The sequence below is a fragment of the Pseudophryne corroboree genome, chromosome 5, assembly GCF_028390025.1.
Source record: "Pseudophryne corroboree isolate aPseCor3 chromosome 5, aPseCor3.hap2, whole genome shotgun sequence".
In the NCBI taxonomy this organism is placed as follows: domain Eukaryota; kingdom Metazoa; phylum Chordata; class Amphibia; order Anura; family Myobatrachidae; genus Pseudophryne; species Pseudophryne corroboree.
Window position 1 is genome coordinate 280,944,178 of NC_086448.1, and position 17,878 is coordinate 280,962,055.

The window sequence follows — 17,878 nt, forward strand, 5'->3', positions numbered from 1 at the left end:
CTGCTATGGTGGTTGCAGAGTACTCATCTGTTAGAGGGCCGCAGATTCGGCATACAGAACTGGGTCCTAGTGACCACGGATGCCAGCCTGAGAGGCTGGGGAGCGGTCACACGAGGAAGAAACTTCCAGGGCGTGTGGTCAAGCCTGGAAACGTCTCTTCACATAAATATACTGGAGCTAAGAGCAATCTACAATGCTCTAAGCCTGGCAAAACCTCTGCTTCAGGGTCAGCCGGTGTTGATCCAGTCGGACAACATCACGGCAGTCGCCCACGTAAACAGACAGGGCGGCACAAGAAGCAGGAGGGCAATGGCAGAAGCTGCAAGGATTCTTCGCTGGGCGGAAAATCATGTGATAGCACTGTCAGCAGTGTTCATTCCGGGAGTGGACAACTGGGAAGCAGACTTCCTCAGCAGACACGATCTTCACCCGGGAGAGTGGGGACTTCATCCAGAAGTCTTCCACATGATTGTGGTCCATTGGGAAAGACCAATGGTGGACATGATGGCGTCCCGCCTCAACAAAAAACTGGACAGGTATTGCGCCAGGTCAAGAGACCCTCAGGCAATAGCTGTGGACGCTCTGGTAACACCATGGGTGTACCAGTCAGTGTATGTGTTCCCTCCTCTGCCTCTCATACCCAAGGCACTGAGGATTATACGGCAAAGGGGAGTAAGAACGATACTCGTGGCTCCGGACTGGCCAAGAAGGACTTGGTACCCGGAACTTCAGGAGATGCTCACGGAAGATCCGTGGCCTCTACCTCTAAGAAGGGACCTGCTTCAGCAGGGACCGTGTCTATTCCAAGACTTACCGCGGCTGCGTTTGACGGCATGGCGGTTGAACGCCGGATCCTAAGGGAAAAAGGCATTCCGGAAGAGGTCATCCCTACCCTGGTCAAAGCCAGGAAGGAGGTGACTGCACAACATTATCACCGCATTTGGAGAAAATATGTTGCATGGTGTGAGGCCAGGAAGGCCCCGACAGAGGAATTTCAACTGGGTCGATTCCTACATTTCCTGCAAACAGGATTATCTATGGGCCTCAAATTAGGGTCCATTAAGGTTCATATTTCGGCCCTGTCGATATTCTTCCAGAAAGAATTGGCTTCAGTTCCTGAAGTTCAGACTTTTGTAAAAGGAGTACTACATATACAGCCCCCGGTTGTGCCCCCAGTGGCACCGTGGGATCTCAATGTAGTTTTGGATTTTCTCAAATCCCATTGGTTTGAGCCACTCAAATCGGTAGATTTGAAATATCTTACATGGAAAGTAACCATGCTACTGGCTCTGGCTTCAGCCAGGAGAGTGTCAGAATTGGCAGCTTTATCATATAAAAGCCCATATCTGATTTTCCATTCGGACAGGGCAGAATTGAGGACGCGTCCTCATTTTCTGCCTAAGGTGGTATCAGCGTTTCACCTGAACCAGCCTATTGTGGTGCCTGCGGCTACTAGCGATTTGGAGGATTCCAAGTTGCTGGACGTTGTCAGAGCATTGAAAATATATATTTCAAGGACGGCTGGAGTCAGAAAATCTGACTCGCTGTTTATACTATATGCACCCAACAAGCTGGGTGCTCCTGCTTCTAAGCAGACGATTGCTCGTTGGATTTGTAGCACAATTCAACTGGCACATTCTGTGGCAGGCTTGCCACAGCCTAAATCTGTCAAGGCCCACTCCACAAGGAAGGTGGGCTCATCTTGGGCGGCTGCCCGAGGGGTCTCGGCATTACAACTCTGCCGAGCAGCTACGTGGTCAGGGGAGAACACGTTTGTAAAATTCTACAAATTTGATACCCTGGCTAAGGAGGACCTGGAGTTCTCTCATTCGGTGCTGCAGAGTCATCCGCACTCTCCCGCCCGTTTGGGAGCTTTGGTATAATCCCCATGGTCCTGACGGAGTCCCAGCATCCACTAGGACGTCGGAGAAAATAAGATTTTACTCACCGGTAATTCTATTTCTCGTAGTCCGTAGTGGATGCTGGGCGCCCATCCCAAGTGCGGATTGTCTGCAATACTTGTACATAGTTATTGTTACAAAAAAATCGGGTTGTTTATTGTTGTGAGCCATCTTTTCAGAGACTCCTACGTTATCATACTGTTAACTGGGTTCAGATCACAAGTTGTACGGTGTGATTGGTGTGGCTGGTTTGAGTCTTACCCGGGATTCAAAATCCTTCCTTATTGTGTACGCTCGTCCGGGCACAGTATCCTAACTGAGGCTTGGAGGAGGGTCATAGGGGGAGGAGCCAGTACACACCACCTAGTGGTCAAACTTTTAAATTTTGTGCCCTGTCTCCTGCGGAGCCGCTATTCCCCATGGTCCTGACGGAGTCCCAGCATCCACTACGGACTACGAGAAATAGATTTATCGGTAAGTAAAATCTTATTTTTTCAGGGGTGTTTGTTTTGTGTGTTTTTGTTTTGTTTTTTACATTTCTTCCCTTTGTCGGTCTAATTTAAAGTTAAGCCAGTGGTTCCCAAACCTGGTCCTCAAGGCACCCTAACAGTCCAGCGTTTAAAGATAACCATGGATTAGTACAGATGGTTAGTTCAAAGTGACTGAAGTACTAATTAAGTCACCTGTAGCGAAGCATAGATATACTTAAAACCAGTAGTAGTATTATTATTATATTTATATAGCACTTTTCTCCTAATAGGACTCACCTTGTTGCATTATTGCTCCAACAAAGTATTTCAAGGAAATTGAATAGCCAATAATAATTCTCCCGCGTATTAACCTTTTTATACTACCAATCTATTAAGCAACGCTTTACAAAGGATATTTAAACAATTGAATCAGTCCCTGACTTGATGGAGATTTCAGTCTAAAGTCCCTACTTTCCTAACTATGCTTATGGACTGTGAAAGGAAAGTTGAGTACCTGGAGAAACCCTATGCAGACGTGATGAGTGGGGAAATTGCCACACAGGAGGCAATTCAGTAAGATACCAGTTAACATTGCGCATGTTTCACAGGATATTTTCATGAAGCGTCAATTAGAAACACAGATGTGGTGTATTAACTATGCAGTGTGCAGCCTATGTGAAGTATCACCCTAAACCTCCAATAAAGTGACAAATAAGATAGCAGGACAGTGTAGATGGCTGTTATCGGCCATAGCTCAGTATTTGAGGCAGTTAAATTGTGTCAAATAGCTGATTTCTGCAACTTTTAAAAAAATGAGGTGTGTTTCAGCAAGTTAAAAAGGAGTTGAGTATCTGAGGTGCATCAAAGTGTGTCTGGAGTGATCTTTAAATGTTTGTATACAACTTTGTAAAAAGTTGGAAAAGAAAACCCTTGTAACTCTTCAAGTTCAAAAACAGCTTTCCGGCAATCTAATACATCAACATACATTTTCCATCATTTAACCCATTTTTCACCTGAAAAATGACATGTCTTTATTGGCCAGATTTTCTTATTTAAAATAATATATTATTCATTGGGAGGGGTTTCCCAGGGTGTACTGCATTGTGTCCAGATATTTGTGCCTTAAAATTTGTGTAACTCCCATGTAAAGTTAAAACAGATTTCTTATTGAATAGCAGAAAATCGTGTCTGCTGGTTTGTAGCCTGCGTTAAACAAGCTTTGACCACCTCACTGCTAATTGAATTTTCTAAATAGTCAAGAAATACTAGAATAGTTGCGCAGTGAGAAATGTGTACTGTACATATTTCTCTTTCATCCATCTGGGGGACGCTGTGCACTTACTGATGGGTTAGAGTATGTGGGTAGGGAGTTTGGCACAGAACCTATAGAAACTAACTCCTCCCCCCTCTGACCCCTCCCATCTCCAGCCTGAACAACAAGCACCTTAGTTTTAGTTTTGTGCCTGTGGAGTACAGGCACAGTTTTTTGCCTATAGCTTTTAGTTAGGTATCTTTTATTTGCTTTTGGTGAGGTAGTTAGTCCCTGTATACAGGTGGCAGGTACAGCTAGAGTGGGGTTAGCTAGATTAAGTAATTTGTTCCCACTCTACATGACCTCTGGATAGTCACCATACTAAGGTCACTGGGGCTCTCTATCCGGACAGGGGGGGTCATTGCGAGTTGATCGTAGCTGTGCTAAACTTAGCACAGCTACGATCATCTTTCCTGATATGCGGGGGGATGCCCAGCACGGGGCTAGTCCGCCCCGCATGTCAGTCTGGCCCCCCTCGCAGAAGTGCAAAGGCATCAGCTTTAGCGTGCTGGCCCGGGAGCTACTCCTCACTCCCTGGCCTTCAGCGGCTGCGTATGATGTCACGCAGCCGCTGTGGCCCGCCCCCCGTTTGGTCCGACCACGCCTGCGTTGGCCGGACCGCGCCTACAAAACGGTGGGCATACGCCGCCGTTTCGCCCCCTCCCGCCCATCGATCGCCTCTGCCTGTCAATCAGGCAGGGGCGATCGCTGTCCTGCTACGGCCTTTGGCCATCCCGCAGGCGCACTACGGCCCCGACCATTGCGCAGCAGGGACCCGTTCGCTCTGCTGCGTTAAAATGCAGTGAGCGAACGGGTTGGAATGGCCCCCCGGGATCCGAGGAGGCACTGTTAAGGTAGGACAACCACAATCCGTCTTGGCAGCGTTGGGCTGTTCCTTCTATTATGATGTATGTATATGCAGTGTGTCGTCCCCCCCCCCCCCCCCCTCTTATCTGTGATTGTGTGTGTGTGTGTGCAGCAGACTAACAGCGGGATCGCTTGGTGCAGAGGACGCGCTGTTATTTTTACCGCTTTCTTACAACACTGAAGGGAGGCAGCGGGCTTGTACACAGGCGGAGCGGGACTGAAGGGGAGATAATCACTTCCCGCCGGATGGTCCGTGACGGAGCCGCGAAAGTCCTTTTGCTTAATGGGAGCCGCCGTCCTTTTACTGAAGTTTGTCTACTGTAGAGGAGCTGCGGTCCATCTACTGAAGGGGATATTACGGACAGCCGCGGCGGTGAAACTCAAGGGGAAGTAAACACTTCCCGCTTTGCTGTTCCTCTCACACAACAGCCTACTGCCTGTGTAGGAGGTCTTGATCTTCAGGTGCCATCTTCCCCACGCTGACTGTGCTCCAGCTTCTCACTCTGTTTAGACAGACGGGGACCAGGCAACAGTATGTATTATAGTTATCCCTGTGTTTGTTTTTGCTGTTTTTCTATATTTGTATAGACTGTAATATAGTTTTATAATCCTTACTTATTGTGGGGTTTACTGTTAGTATCTAACTCACCCTGTTTTTCACACAGGAGGGGTTTATATTTTACAGAGCACATTATTAGAAGAGAGTTTTACCTTAGTTTTAATTCTCTATTGTGCAGGTTTTTTTTACTTGTTGCTTCTTTATTGAACCACTTGTAAGAATTTGTAATATGGCCAATAAGCCGGACATATCTGTAAAAGGGAAGCAGGCTCTGTTGTTTATTTTGTCTGTTCACAGTGTAATTCTAAACTTTCAAAGGATAGCACGGACCCAGATACTCTCTGTACTACATGCTCTGAAACACCGGTTGTGGACCAGCAGGGAGGGTCTGCGGATCAGTCTATACCTATGTAGGCCAAGAACATTGCTGATGCTATAGCAGACTTGCGTCAGTCCCAATTGAGTACTGATTCTAGTCTGACTTCTGAGGACCCACTGTGGGCGAGAAATATGGGCTAGTGTCTCACTGACTAAGCTCAGTCCTTGAACAAGATAGTGACTTATTCGGGGAATTCTACTGCCACCAAACGCCTGCAGCCATTACATGCTATAACTTTCCCGGGGAGGAGTTAGTCCGTAACCTCTCCCTTACAGGAAGGTGAAGTAGACCCTGAGTGGTAGGATGCTTCGGCTTGGGAAGAGGAGGAGCTATTTACAAGATCAGGAGTCAGATTACTGATAGAAGCCATTCGTCAGACTCTTAATCTTCAGGATACGGCTGTGGCGGAGACTTCAACAGCCTTTTTCAAACGGCAGAAAAGACAAGTGTCTGTCTTTGCATTTTGTGGATATTTTAAAGGAGCCTGGCTTAAACCGGACTCTCGTTTTCAGGCTCCCAAGAAATTGAGATTTCTGTATCCATTTACAGAGGAGGACACAAAATTCTGGTAGACAGCCCCGAAGGTAGATGCCCCTATTACACACCTGGCGAAGGCTATGGTTATCCCTTCAGTGCAATCGGTGACCTTGAAGGATCCTACAGATAGGAAGTTAGAGACAATTCTTAAATCTATGTTTGCCCCTATCAGGTATTTCTCTAACGTCCTAGTGGATGCTGGGAACTCCGTAAGGACCATGGGGAATAGCGGGCTCCGAAGGAGGCTGGGCACTCTAGAAAGATCTTAGACTACCTGGTGTGCACTGGCTCCTCCCACTATGACCCTCCTCCAAGCCTCAGTTAGATTTCGTGCCCGGCCGAGGTTGGATGCACACTAGGGGCTCTCCTGAGCTCTTAGAAAGTTATAGTCTTAGAATTTGTTATTTTCAGTGAGACCTGCTGGCAACAGGCTCACTGCAGCGAGGGACTAAGAGGAGAAGAAGCGAACTCGCCTGCTTGCAGCCGGATTGGGCTTCTTAGGCTACTGGACACCATTAGCTCCAGAGGGATCGACCGCAGGCCCAGCCTTGATGTTCGGTCCCGGAGCTCCTCTCACACACTTCACACTCCGGTCACTGAGGGTGCAGGGCGCTGGGGGGGGGCGCCCTGAGGCAGCAATAAAAACACCTTGGCTGGCTAAAATACCTCAATATATGGCCCCAGGGGCTATATATGAGGTAAATACCCCTGCCAGAATTCCATAAAAAACGGGAGAATAGGCCGTGAAAAAGGGGCGGAGCCTATCTCCTCAGCATACTGGCGCCATTTTTCCCTCACAGCTCGGCTGGAGGGAAGCTCCCTGGCTCTTCCCTGCAATTCTACAGTACAGTAAGAGGGAAAAGAGAGGGGGGCATTAAAATTGGCACTGTATACAGTATATTATATAAAAGCTATTAGGGACATAACTCAGTTAGTCCCTGTATATATATAGCGCTCTGGTGTGTGCTGGCATACTCTTACTCTGTCCCCCCAAAGGGCTATTGTGGGTCCTGTCCTCGTTTAGAGCATTCCCTGTGTGTCTGCGGTGTGTCGGTACGGCTGTGTCGACATGTTGAATGAGGAGGCTTATATGGTGACAGAACAGAGGCCGATATATGTGATGTCGCCCCCTGTGGGGCCGACACCAGAGTGGATGGATTGGTGAAAGGTATTAACCGACAGTGTCAACTCCTTACATAAAAGGGTGGATGACGTAACAGCTGTGGGACAGCCGGCTTCGCAGCCCGCGCCTGCCCAGGCGTCTCAAAGGCCATCAGGGGCTCAAAAACGCCCGCTCTCTCAGATGGCAGACACAGATGTCGACACGGAGTCTGACTCCAGTGTCGACAAGGTGGAGACATATACACAATCCACTAGGAACATCCGTGACGTGATCCCGGCAAAAATATGTTGCATGGTGTGAGGCCGAAAGGGCCCCAACAGAGGAATTTCAACTAGGTCGATTTCTGCATTTCCTGCAAGCAGGAGTGACTATGGGCCTTAAATTGGGTTCCATTAAGGTACAGATCTCGGCTCTGTCGATTTTCTTTCAAAAAGAACTAGCTTCAGTACCTGAAGTTCAGACATTTATAAAAGGAGTGCTGCAGAGTCAGCCCCCGTTTGTGCCTCCTGTGGCACCTTGGGATCTCAACGTGGTGTTGAGTTGCTTAAAATCACATTGGTTTGAACCACTAAAAACCGTGGATCTGAAATATCTCACGTGGAAGGTGGTTATGTTATTGGCCTTGGCTTCTGCCAGGCGAGTATCAAAGTTGGCGGCTTTGTCTTGTAAAAGCCCTTATTTGATTTTCCATATGGATAGGGCAGAATTGAGGACTCGTCCCCAGTTTCTCCCAAAGGTGGTGTCAGCGTTTCACCTGAACCAGCCTATTGTGGTGCCTAGGCTACTAGGGACTTGGAGGACTCCAAGTTGCTAGACGTTGTCAGGGCACTGAAAATATATGTTTCCAGAACGGCTAGAGTCAGAAAATCTGACTCGCTGTTTATCCTATATGCACCTAACAAGCTGGGTGCTCCTGCTTCTAAGCAGACTATTGCTCGTTGGATTTGTAGTACAATTCAGCTTGCACATACTGTGGCAGGCCTGCCACAGCCAAAATCTGTCAATGCCCATTCCACAAGGAAGGTGGGCTCATCTTGGGCGGCTGCCCGAGAGGTCTCGGCTTTACAACTTTGCCGAGCAGCTACTTGGTCAGGGGCAAACACGTTTGCAAAATTCTACAAATTTGATACCCTGGCTGAGGAGGACCTGGAGTTCTCTCATTCAGTGCTGCAGAGTCATCCGCACTCTCCCGCCCGTTTGGGAGCTTTGGTATAATCCCCATGGTCCTTACGGAGTTCCCAGCATCCACTAGGACGTTAGAGAAAATAAGAATTTACTCACCGGTAATTCTATTTCTCGTAGTCCGTAGTGGATGCTGGGCGCCCATCCCAAGTGCGGTTTATCTGCAATACTTGTACATAGTTATTGTTAACTAAATCGGGTTATTGTTGAGCCATCTGTTGAGAGGCTCTATTGTTTCATACTGTTAACTGTGTTTCATATCACGAGTTGTACGGTGTGATTGGTGTGGCTGGTATGAGTCTTACCCGGGATTCAAAATCCTTCCTTATTGTGTACGCTCGTCCGGGCACAGTACCTAACTGAGGCTTGGAGGAGGGTCATAGTGGGAGGAGCCAGTGCACACCAGGTAGTCTAAGATCTTTCTAGAGTGCCCAGCCTCCTTCGGAGCCCGCTATTCCCCATGGTCCTTACGGAGTTCCCAGCATCCACTACGGACTACGAGAAATAGAATTACCGGTGAGTAAATTCTTATTTTCTCTACGTCCAATCCTTGTTGGCGCTTCAGTCGCCAGTATCTGCCTTAGCTGTGACAGTAGGAAGATCTCTCTGGCTTCAGGTGTGGAACGCTGACTCTGATTCAAAAAAGACTCTAACAGCCGCTCCCTTTGAAGGGGAGTTCCTTTATGGATCAGAACTAACAAAGATCATCTCCAATACTACTGAAGGCAAGAGCCCTTCTCTTCCGGTTGCTCCTCAAAAACCAAAATCCACGAAGTTTCGATCCTTTTGTACTCTGGGCAGGGGAAGTTTCCAGTCCTTTTGGGCCTTTTCAAGATTTCCACGTAAAGGAACATTCAGGGTAGAGGAACACAGGCAACTCGCAGACCAGCCATCAAGTCTACCGACAAGCCTACCGCATGACGCTTCGAGGTCTCCAGAGGGATCATTGGTGGTCGTGGGCTTGGTTACTGCAGTTGAAGTAAGTGTGGCTCCTGTCGAAACCAGATCGGTGGGTGACGGGTGTCATCTCACAGGGATATATCTTGGACCTCGAGGAGTCATAGTAACATAGTATCTGAGGTTGAAAAAGGACAATTGAGTTCAACCTATTTGTGGTCTCCTATGCATGATGATTTGACTAAAATTTCTGACTGATGCTGCTGTCAGCCGTTGCATTTTATCCCTATTTATAGTAACTATAATGCATGACTATGCACCATACCCCTGGATATCCTTATCCATTAGGAATTTATCTAACCCATTCTTAAAGGTGTTGACAGATTCCGCCATTACAACTCCCTCGGGCAGGGAATTCCAAACACGTATTGTCCTTACCGTGAAAAAGCCTTTACGCCGTATTGTGCGGAATCTCCTCTCCTCTAACCTGAGCGAGTGTCCACGAGTCCTCTGTGTTGATCTAACCAAAAACAGGTCCAGCGCAAGCTCTGTGTATTGTCCCCTTATATATTTGTAGATGTTGATCATATCCCCTCTTAGTCTCCGCTTTTCCAATGTAAACATGCCTAGTCTTTCAAGCCTTTCCTTGTATTCCATCGTCTCCATGCCCTTAATTAGTTTGGTCGCCCTCCTCTGTACCTTTTCTAGCTCCAGGATATCCTTTTTGTAGTACGGTGCCCAGGATTGTACACAGTATTCAAGGTGTGGCCTCACTAGTGATTTATATAACGGGAGTATAATACTCTCGTCCCTAGCATCAATACCCCGTTTTATGCATGCTAATATCTTATTAGCCTTCTTTGCTGCAGTCCTACTTTGGGTACTACTGCTTAGCTTGCTATCTATGAGGACACCTAAGTCCTTTTCCAGTACAGAATTCCCTAATTTTACCCCATTTAGTAGGTAGGTGTAATTTTTGTTCTTGTTACCACAGTGCATTACCTTACACTTGTCTGTGTTGAAGCGCATTCTCCATTTGGCTGCCCATGCTTCTAATTTAACTAAGTCGTTCTGAAGAGACTTGGCATCCTCCTCTGTATTTATAGCCTTACACAATTTGGTATCATCTGCAAAAATTGACACCATGCTCTCTAGACCTTCTGTTAGGTCGTTAATGAGAATATTGAACAATAGCGGTCCTAATACTGAGCCTTGCGGCACACCACTTAGCACTTCAGTCCAATTTGAAAAAGATCCATTAACCACAACACGCTGCTCCCTATTATCTAACCAGTTTTTGACCCAAGTGCATATTGTGCTTCCTAGCCCTGATTCTTGTAGCTTGTAGATAAGTCTCATGTGTGGTACAGTATCGAACGCTTTGGCAAAGTCTAAAAAGATTACATCCACGTCTTTACCCTGATCTAGGTTTGCGCTTACTGTTTCATAAAAGCCAAGTAAGTTGGTTTGACAGGATCTGTCCTTCATAAACCCATGTTGATTCCTTTTAATGACCTTATTGACTTCAAGGAACTTCTGAATACTATCTCTTAGAATACCTTCCAATACTTTCCCCACTATAGATGTAAGACTAACTGGTCTATAATTACCTGGTTCAACTTTACTTCCCTTTTTGAATATAGGCACTACTTCCGCTATACGCCAGTCTTTGGGAACCATACCTGATATAACTGAATCCTTAAAGATCAAAGATAGCGGTTTTGCCAGTTCAGAGTGAAGCTCCATTAGAACCCTTGGGTGAATACCATCGGGCCCTGGTGATTTATTAATCTTTAAATGTTTTAATCGGTCACAGACTACTTCCTCGCTTAAATAAGTACCTATCAGTGGGATATTCTCATTATTGAGATTGTGTGTCAGTCCCTGAATTGGGTCCTCTCTAGTGAATACTGTTGAAAAAAACTCATTTAGTGTGTCCGCTATGTCATTATCATTTTTGCTTAAGACTCCCAACTTGTCTTTTAAAGGGCCTATACTCTCCTTCTTTAATCTCTTGCTATTAATGTATTTAAAGATTTTTTGGGGATTCGCTTTGCTTTCCTTTGCTACTAGTTTTTCAGTTTCTACTTTAGCCGCTCTTATTTCCTTTTTGCAAATTTTGTTACATTCCTTATAGTGCTGAAATGACTCTGCTTCCCCGTCAGATTTGTATTTTTTAAATGCTCGCCTTTTCTTGCCCATAAGTTCCTTAATCTTTTTGTTAAGCCACATCGGTTTATGATTTTTATTCATTTTTTTGCTGCTCATAGGAATAAATTTGAGTGTATTTTTAGCTAGCAGGAATTTTAGTACCTCCCATTTCTCCGTAGTATTTTTTCCTAAAAACAAACCTTCCCATTCAATATCCCTGAAAAATACCCTCATCTTTTCAAAATTTGCTTTGCTAAAGTTTAGAGTCCTAGTTGAGCCAGTATAGGGCTGTTTATGGAAACTGATATTGAATGTGACCATATTGTGGTCGCTGTTTCCTATGGGTTCCCCTACTATAATACCTGATACCAAATCCCCATTGTTTGTTAATACCAGGTCTAAGATTGCATTGTACCTAGTTGGTTCCTCAATTAGTTGGACTAAGTAGTTATCATTAAGTGTGTTTAAAAACATATTGCCCCTAGCAGTATCACATGAATCGTTTTTCCAGTTTATCTCTGGATAGTTAAAATCTCCCATCACTACTATGTCTCCTACTCCTGCTGCTCTTTCAATTTGCTTTAGTAACAATTCCTCATCAGATGCGTTGATACCAGGCGGCCTATAGCATACACCGAATACTAACTTTTTTATTCCTTTTTCCCCGCATGCAATTTCTACCCACATCGATTTTTCATCACTCCTCTCCCAAGCAATCCCTCCAGACGACAACGGAGTAATTCTTCCGGTCCCCAAACAACAACAAGGTCAGGGCTTTTACTCGAGTATTTTTCTCGTAAACAAACCGGACGGTTCGTTTCTGCCCATTTTAAATCTAAAATGTCTAAATCCATATCTCTGCTCAGAAATTCATAATGGAATCTATTCGTTCAGTTATCAGCTCCATGGATCCGGAGGAATATTTGGCTTCCATAGACATAAAAGATGCCTACCTACATGTTCCCATTTGGAAAGGTCACCAACATCTTCTGAGATTTGCAGTCGGCCCTTGGCACTTTCAGGCTCTCCTGTTCGGTCTCTCCACGGCCTCGGGTGTTTACAAAAATCATGGCCCATATGGTTGCGGTACTGAGGTATCGGGGAGTAATATTGACTCCCTATCTGTTAATCACGCTCCATCAGAGACGCTTCTTCACCTGCACTTGTGGCTCACAATGGACACCCTGCAGTCATTCGGGTGGATAATAAACTTTCTAAAATCGTCACTGCTTCTTTCCCAAAAGCTGTTTCTAGGTCTCTTATTCGACACCAGGAGCCAGAAAGTGTTTCTTCCTCGGGACAAAATTCAAGACCTACGAACCAGAATCCGATCCCTGTTACAATTACCAATAGTCTCAGTTCTCAGATGCATACAGGTGTTAGGCAAGATGGTAGCAACCTTCGAGGCAGTGCCGTATGCCAGATTTCATGGCCGACCCCTTCAAGCTCAAATTCTCAGCTGTTGGACTCAGACGGGACCACACCTGGACTCGCAATTTTTCCGTTTGACTGTTCAGACTCGTCAGTCTCTCCATTGTTGGCTTCACAGCCACAGTGTGACCAAGGGGGCGCCGTTCACTATTTGGTCTTGGAGGATGGTCACTACGGATGCCAGCCTCACAGGTTGGGGAGCGGTGTTTCAAACTCATCACTTCCAGGGACTTTGGAACAGCCAGGAATCGACCTTACAGATCAACATCTTGGAATTGAGAGCGATCCGGTATGCTCTCATTCACGTACAGACCATGGTCCAGGGTCATCTAGTGCGTATTCAATCCGACAACGCGACAGTGGTGGTTTACATAAACAGACAAGGAGGAAGTCGAAGCTGGAATGCCATGAAAGATGTCTCCCATATTCTCCGGTGGGCGGAGCATTGGGTTCCGGCCATCTACGCGATTCACATTCCGGGAGTTGAAAACTGGGAAGCAGATTTCTTAAGCAGTCACACAGTTCACCCGGGAGAGTGGGAGCTTCATCAGGAGGTATTTCTTGCTCGAGTGTCTTGTTTGGTTAATGCCCAACATAGATCTCATGACGTCTCGTCTTAACAAAAAACTCCCTTAATACGGGTCGCATACTCAGGATCCTCAGGCAGCGCTGATCAATGCCTTAACAGCTCCATGGCAGTTTCAACTGGGATGTGTTTCCACCGATTCCCCTGATTCCGCGCCTGCTTCAATGCATCCGACGACAAGGCCTGCTAGTAATTCTTGTAACTCCGGATTGGCCGTGTCGCCAGTGGTACACACTTCTGCGCAGCATGGTGGCCAAGGAACCTTTCCGTCTACCTCTGTGACCAGATCTTCTTCAAGAACCGTGTCACCACCCAGATTTAAATCGGCTGGTTTTGACAGCATGGTTCTTGAATCCAGTTTAAGAGCAAAAGGATTATCTCGGCCAGTGGTGAGACTCAAATTTATCACAGGGTGTGGCGTATCTACATTGCTTGTTGTTAAAAAAAAGGCGGGTCATCACCGGACCTCTTTAGAGAACCTTGCCTGTTTTCTTTTCTTCAGGATGGTCTACTTAAAGGACTACGTCTTTTTCTTTCCCTTAAAGGGCAAGTTTCCGCTTTATCAGTGCTTTTTCAGAACAGATTGGCTCTCATTCCAGAGGTCCAGATATTTCTTCAGGGGGTGCTTAGGATTCAACCTCCATTTGTTCCCCCGGTTCCTCCCTGAGACTTAAATTTAGTTCTTAAAGCTCTACAGAAATCTCAATTTGAACCATTGGAATCTGTGGAATTAAGGTACCTCACTCTTAAGGTTGTTTTCCTTTTAGCCATTGCTTCGGCCAGACGTGTTTCGTAGTTGGCGGCCCTTTCTTGCAGGCCGCTTTTGTTGGTTTTTCATGACGGCCTTCCTTCCTGCCGAAAGTAGTGGCTGCTTTCTACCTGAATCAAGACATTGTGCTTACGGCGTTTACCCCATCTTCCTCTGGAGAGGATAGTCATTTGGCGCTATTGGATGTTGTTAGGGCCTTGTGCATTAAGTTGTCCTGTACTGAATCTATTCGTCGTACGGATACGTTGTTGGTTTTGATTGACGCACCCAAACGGGGTTGGCCGGCTTCTAAAAACACGGTGGCTTGTTGGGTGACTTCGGCAATTCGTCAAGCCTATGTATCCTCTACTGTTCCTGAACCACTGAGGGCTCATTCAACTAGGGCTGTTGGAGCCTTTTGGGCTGTTCGTGGGGGTGTCACTGTTGAGCATCTGTGTAGAGCGGCGACCTGGTCATCCGTGCAATGGTAGAAGTTCTATCATTTTCATACTTTTGGTTTGGAGACTGTCGGGCGTGATATTTTACAGACTGCTATGTCGTCTGATTCTCCCTCCTAATTAGCTTGCTTTGGGAAATCCAATCAGTAAGTACGCTGCGTCCCCCAGATGGATGAAAGAGAAATGGGATTTTTGTTTACTTACCGTAAAATCTTTCTCTGATTCCATCTGGGGGACGTTGCGACCCCTCCCGTAAATTTATCTGGTTTATTGGTTATGTTCTGTTTTGTCTCTTTCGGGGTGGCTAAACGTTAACAGAGGTGTTTGTTGGTCAGGCTGGAGATGGGAGGAGTTAGTTTTCTATAGGTTCTCTGCCAAACTCCCTACACACACACACACTAACCCATCAGTAAGTGTGCAGCATCCCCCAGATGGAATCCAAGAAAGAGATTTTATGGTAAACAAAAATCTCCATTTTATAATTACACATTAGACTCAAAACACTAGCACAAAAATAGCAACTTAATAAACATTCATATTTAGCAGAATCATCACATACTTCAGACAACAGATATGGATTTGCATTGCCATGTAGTCATTCTTATAGGCCAGTCAAAGATCTGAATATTCAGCGTGCACCTTTGCATTACATGTAAGAATGTATGGTTTTATACTTGACTAGGTTTGCATATGTTGATTTTTATTTTATTTTTTTATTTAAGGGAATGTGTATAGAACAAGAGAAGCTCTTGGACCCTCAATCAAATTCTCTCTTCACACCAGTGACTTATCTAGAAGGGAGCACACCGCTGAAGGATTGCGTTCTTTCTGTCAGCCAATTTATGGGTGCTGAGAGGGACTCATTAGTTTACCTAGCAGGCCTTCTTGGAGCCAAGTACGTTTACAATCTCTATACTTTCTATCTAACATTTTAACTAATTAGTTAATTGAGGAATTGTTTGCTGTGGTCAGATCTAATTGATATAACTACAGATTATACATCTTTTTTTATTGATGTGAAAACAGTAGGGTGTATTTATTTTTATTTTTAAGCACTCTTCTTGTTGAAGTTTGCTTCTAGGGCAGCCCATGGTCTCCCTATTTCAGGGAAGTGTTCTACTTTCCATTAAGTAAATTTGTCTGTAGTTGGACACCGACTACCATGCCTAGGAATAAGTTTCTCTTCACTATTTTGTTTAATTTTATTTTTTTCATTCGTTACCCATAATATATAAATTGATGGGAATGAATCGGTTCTTTTTCTGGTGCCTAGCCTCATATTGATGAAACATAAATCTGCCATCTGCTTCTCCCCCTACAGTTTGATAAATCCTGTTCTCCCAAGAAGTTTTTCATCCTTGATGTTTGCATTACTTATTGGAAAGCAGGATTTTAATATTTACATTTATTTTGTCCCCAATGAATTCATGGTTTGTCTGAAACAATGAATCAATTGGGGACATTGTCACCATGGGGATACAGAGTTCCCTTCAGAACATTGTCACTGTAAAAAAAAATAAGTTCCTTTAGCTGCACTCTCCTCTGCAATGCCCATCCTGCAGGGAATACAGTTATTTCTCTAGCATCCATAAGGGATATTGGGGACACATTAGTACGATAGTTATAAACGGGGTCCAAAGGAGCCAGTGCACTTTAAAATTCATCCACTGGGTGTGCTGGCTCCTCCGCTCTATGCCCCCTCCTACAGGCAGTTTAGAAAAAAGTGCCCTCAGGAGAGGATGCACACTCTGCTAGCTCCAGAGTTGTTGTTTTTTCCATCAATGTATTTTAAAGTTTTGTTTATTTCGGTATGCTGTTTGGGCAACAGCATACTTGCGCCGTGGGAGTTAGGGGAGGGGGCGGTCACCGTCCTCCTGAGGTGCAGTGCTGCAGGGGCACTGCGCCTTGGCTTTCGCAACCGCAGCACGCCGCACACCCCTAACATAGCCTGAAGGTGATCGTCGGTGGTGAGTATACACCGGGGGACCCGCTAGGGGGTCCCCCGGTTCCTGGTGCGGCATACGGGTCCCTCCTGGGGGCAATATTAATGCTAGGACTACTGCTATGGCTGTGTCAGCACGCAGAGCCATATGGTTACGTCAGTGGATTGCAGATGCTGACTCCAAACGCAATGTGGAATCTTCCCTTTACAGATGAATGGCTTTTCAGAGGCGAATTGAACGCATGGATCTCGAAAGCTACTGCTGGCAAATCCGCGTCTCTTCCTTCGGGGGCTCCGCCTGCTAGACGTACCTACCCGGGACCATCTAGTCAGTCCTTTCGGTCCACCAGATTTCGATCTAGGGCCAGAGGTGCATCAAATACAGCTAGAGGCACCAGGGGTAAACCTAAGAAACCAGCCGTTGCCGGCTCTCAAGAACAGAGCACCAGTTCAGCTTCTGCAAAGACCTCACCATGACGGTGCCCACCCCGGGAGGATCTTGAGGTGGGAGCCCGGCTACGTCACTTCAGCCACATCTGGGAAAGTTCATGCCAGGACGCCTGGGTAAGGGACCTTATTTCTCAGGGTTACAAGCTGGAGTTTGATACTGCTCCTCCCCAACAATTTTTCAAATCAAACTTACCAGCTTTGGAAAATGTGTGTGTTAAGCTACTACAGACCATCACAAAGTTGGTCCGGTCCCAAGTCATTGTTCCAGTTCCCCTGCAACAGCAAGGGAAAAGTTACTACTTCAGTTTGTTCGTTGTGCCAAAACCAGACTGGTCTGTGAGGCCGATTTTGAACTTGAAGTCCTTGAATCTTTACCTAAAGGTTTTCAAATTCAAGATGGTATCTTTGAGAGCAGTGATCGCAGGCCTGGAACATCAGGAATTCCTAGTGTCCCTGGATATCAGGGACCCCTACCTTCATATCCCAATTTGGCCTCCCCATCAGGCATATCTGAGATTTCCCTGCTGAACGATCACTGCCGGTTCCAGGCGTTACCGTTTGGCCTGTCTACAGCTCCGAAGGTGATGGCGGAAATGATGTTCCAGCTCAGGGTCCAGGGGGTCAACGAGGTCCCTTACTTGGATGATCTCCTGATGGAGGCGATTTACAGGGAGCTCCTACCGCTCCATATAGATCGCACTATACACCTTCTGTCACATCTCGGGTGTATCCTCAATCTACAGAAGTCCCACTTGGAGCCATCTCAGCAGCTCCTGTTTCTGGGAATGCTACTGGATACTGTAGCGCAGAAAGTGTTCCTCCCAGAGGACAAAGTGAGAACTCTCCAGAAAATGGTTTGCATGGTTCTCCGACCGACTTGGGTTT

At 46.1% G+C, this 17,878-nt stretch overlaps 1 protein-coding gene across 1 annotated transcript in view; it reads left to right on the forward strand.

Moving 5' to 3' along the window:
- Window positions 1-17,878, forward strand: part of TOPBP1 (DNA topoisomerase II binding protein 1) — a 238,014-nt gene that overhangs the window by 70,657 nt on the left and 149,479 nt on the right. The window contains exon 12 of the mRNA XM_063922375.1: window positions 15,324-15,496. Within this exon, the coding sequence (XP_063778445.1) occupies window positions 15,324-15,496 (173 nt within the window). The remainder of the gene's footprint in view (window positions 1-15,323; window positions 15,497-17,878) is intronic.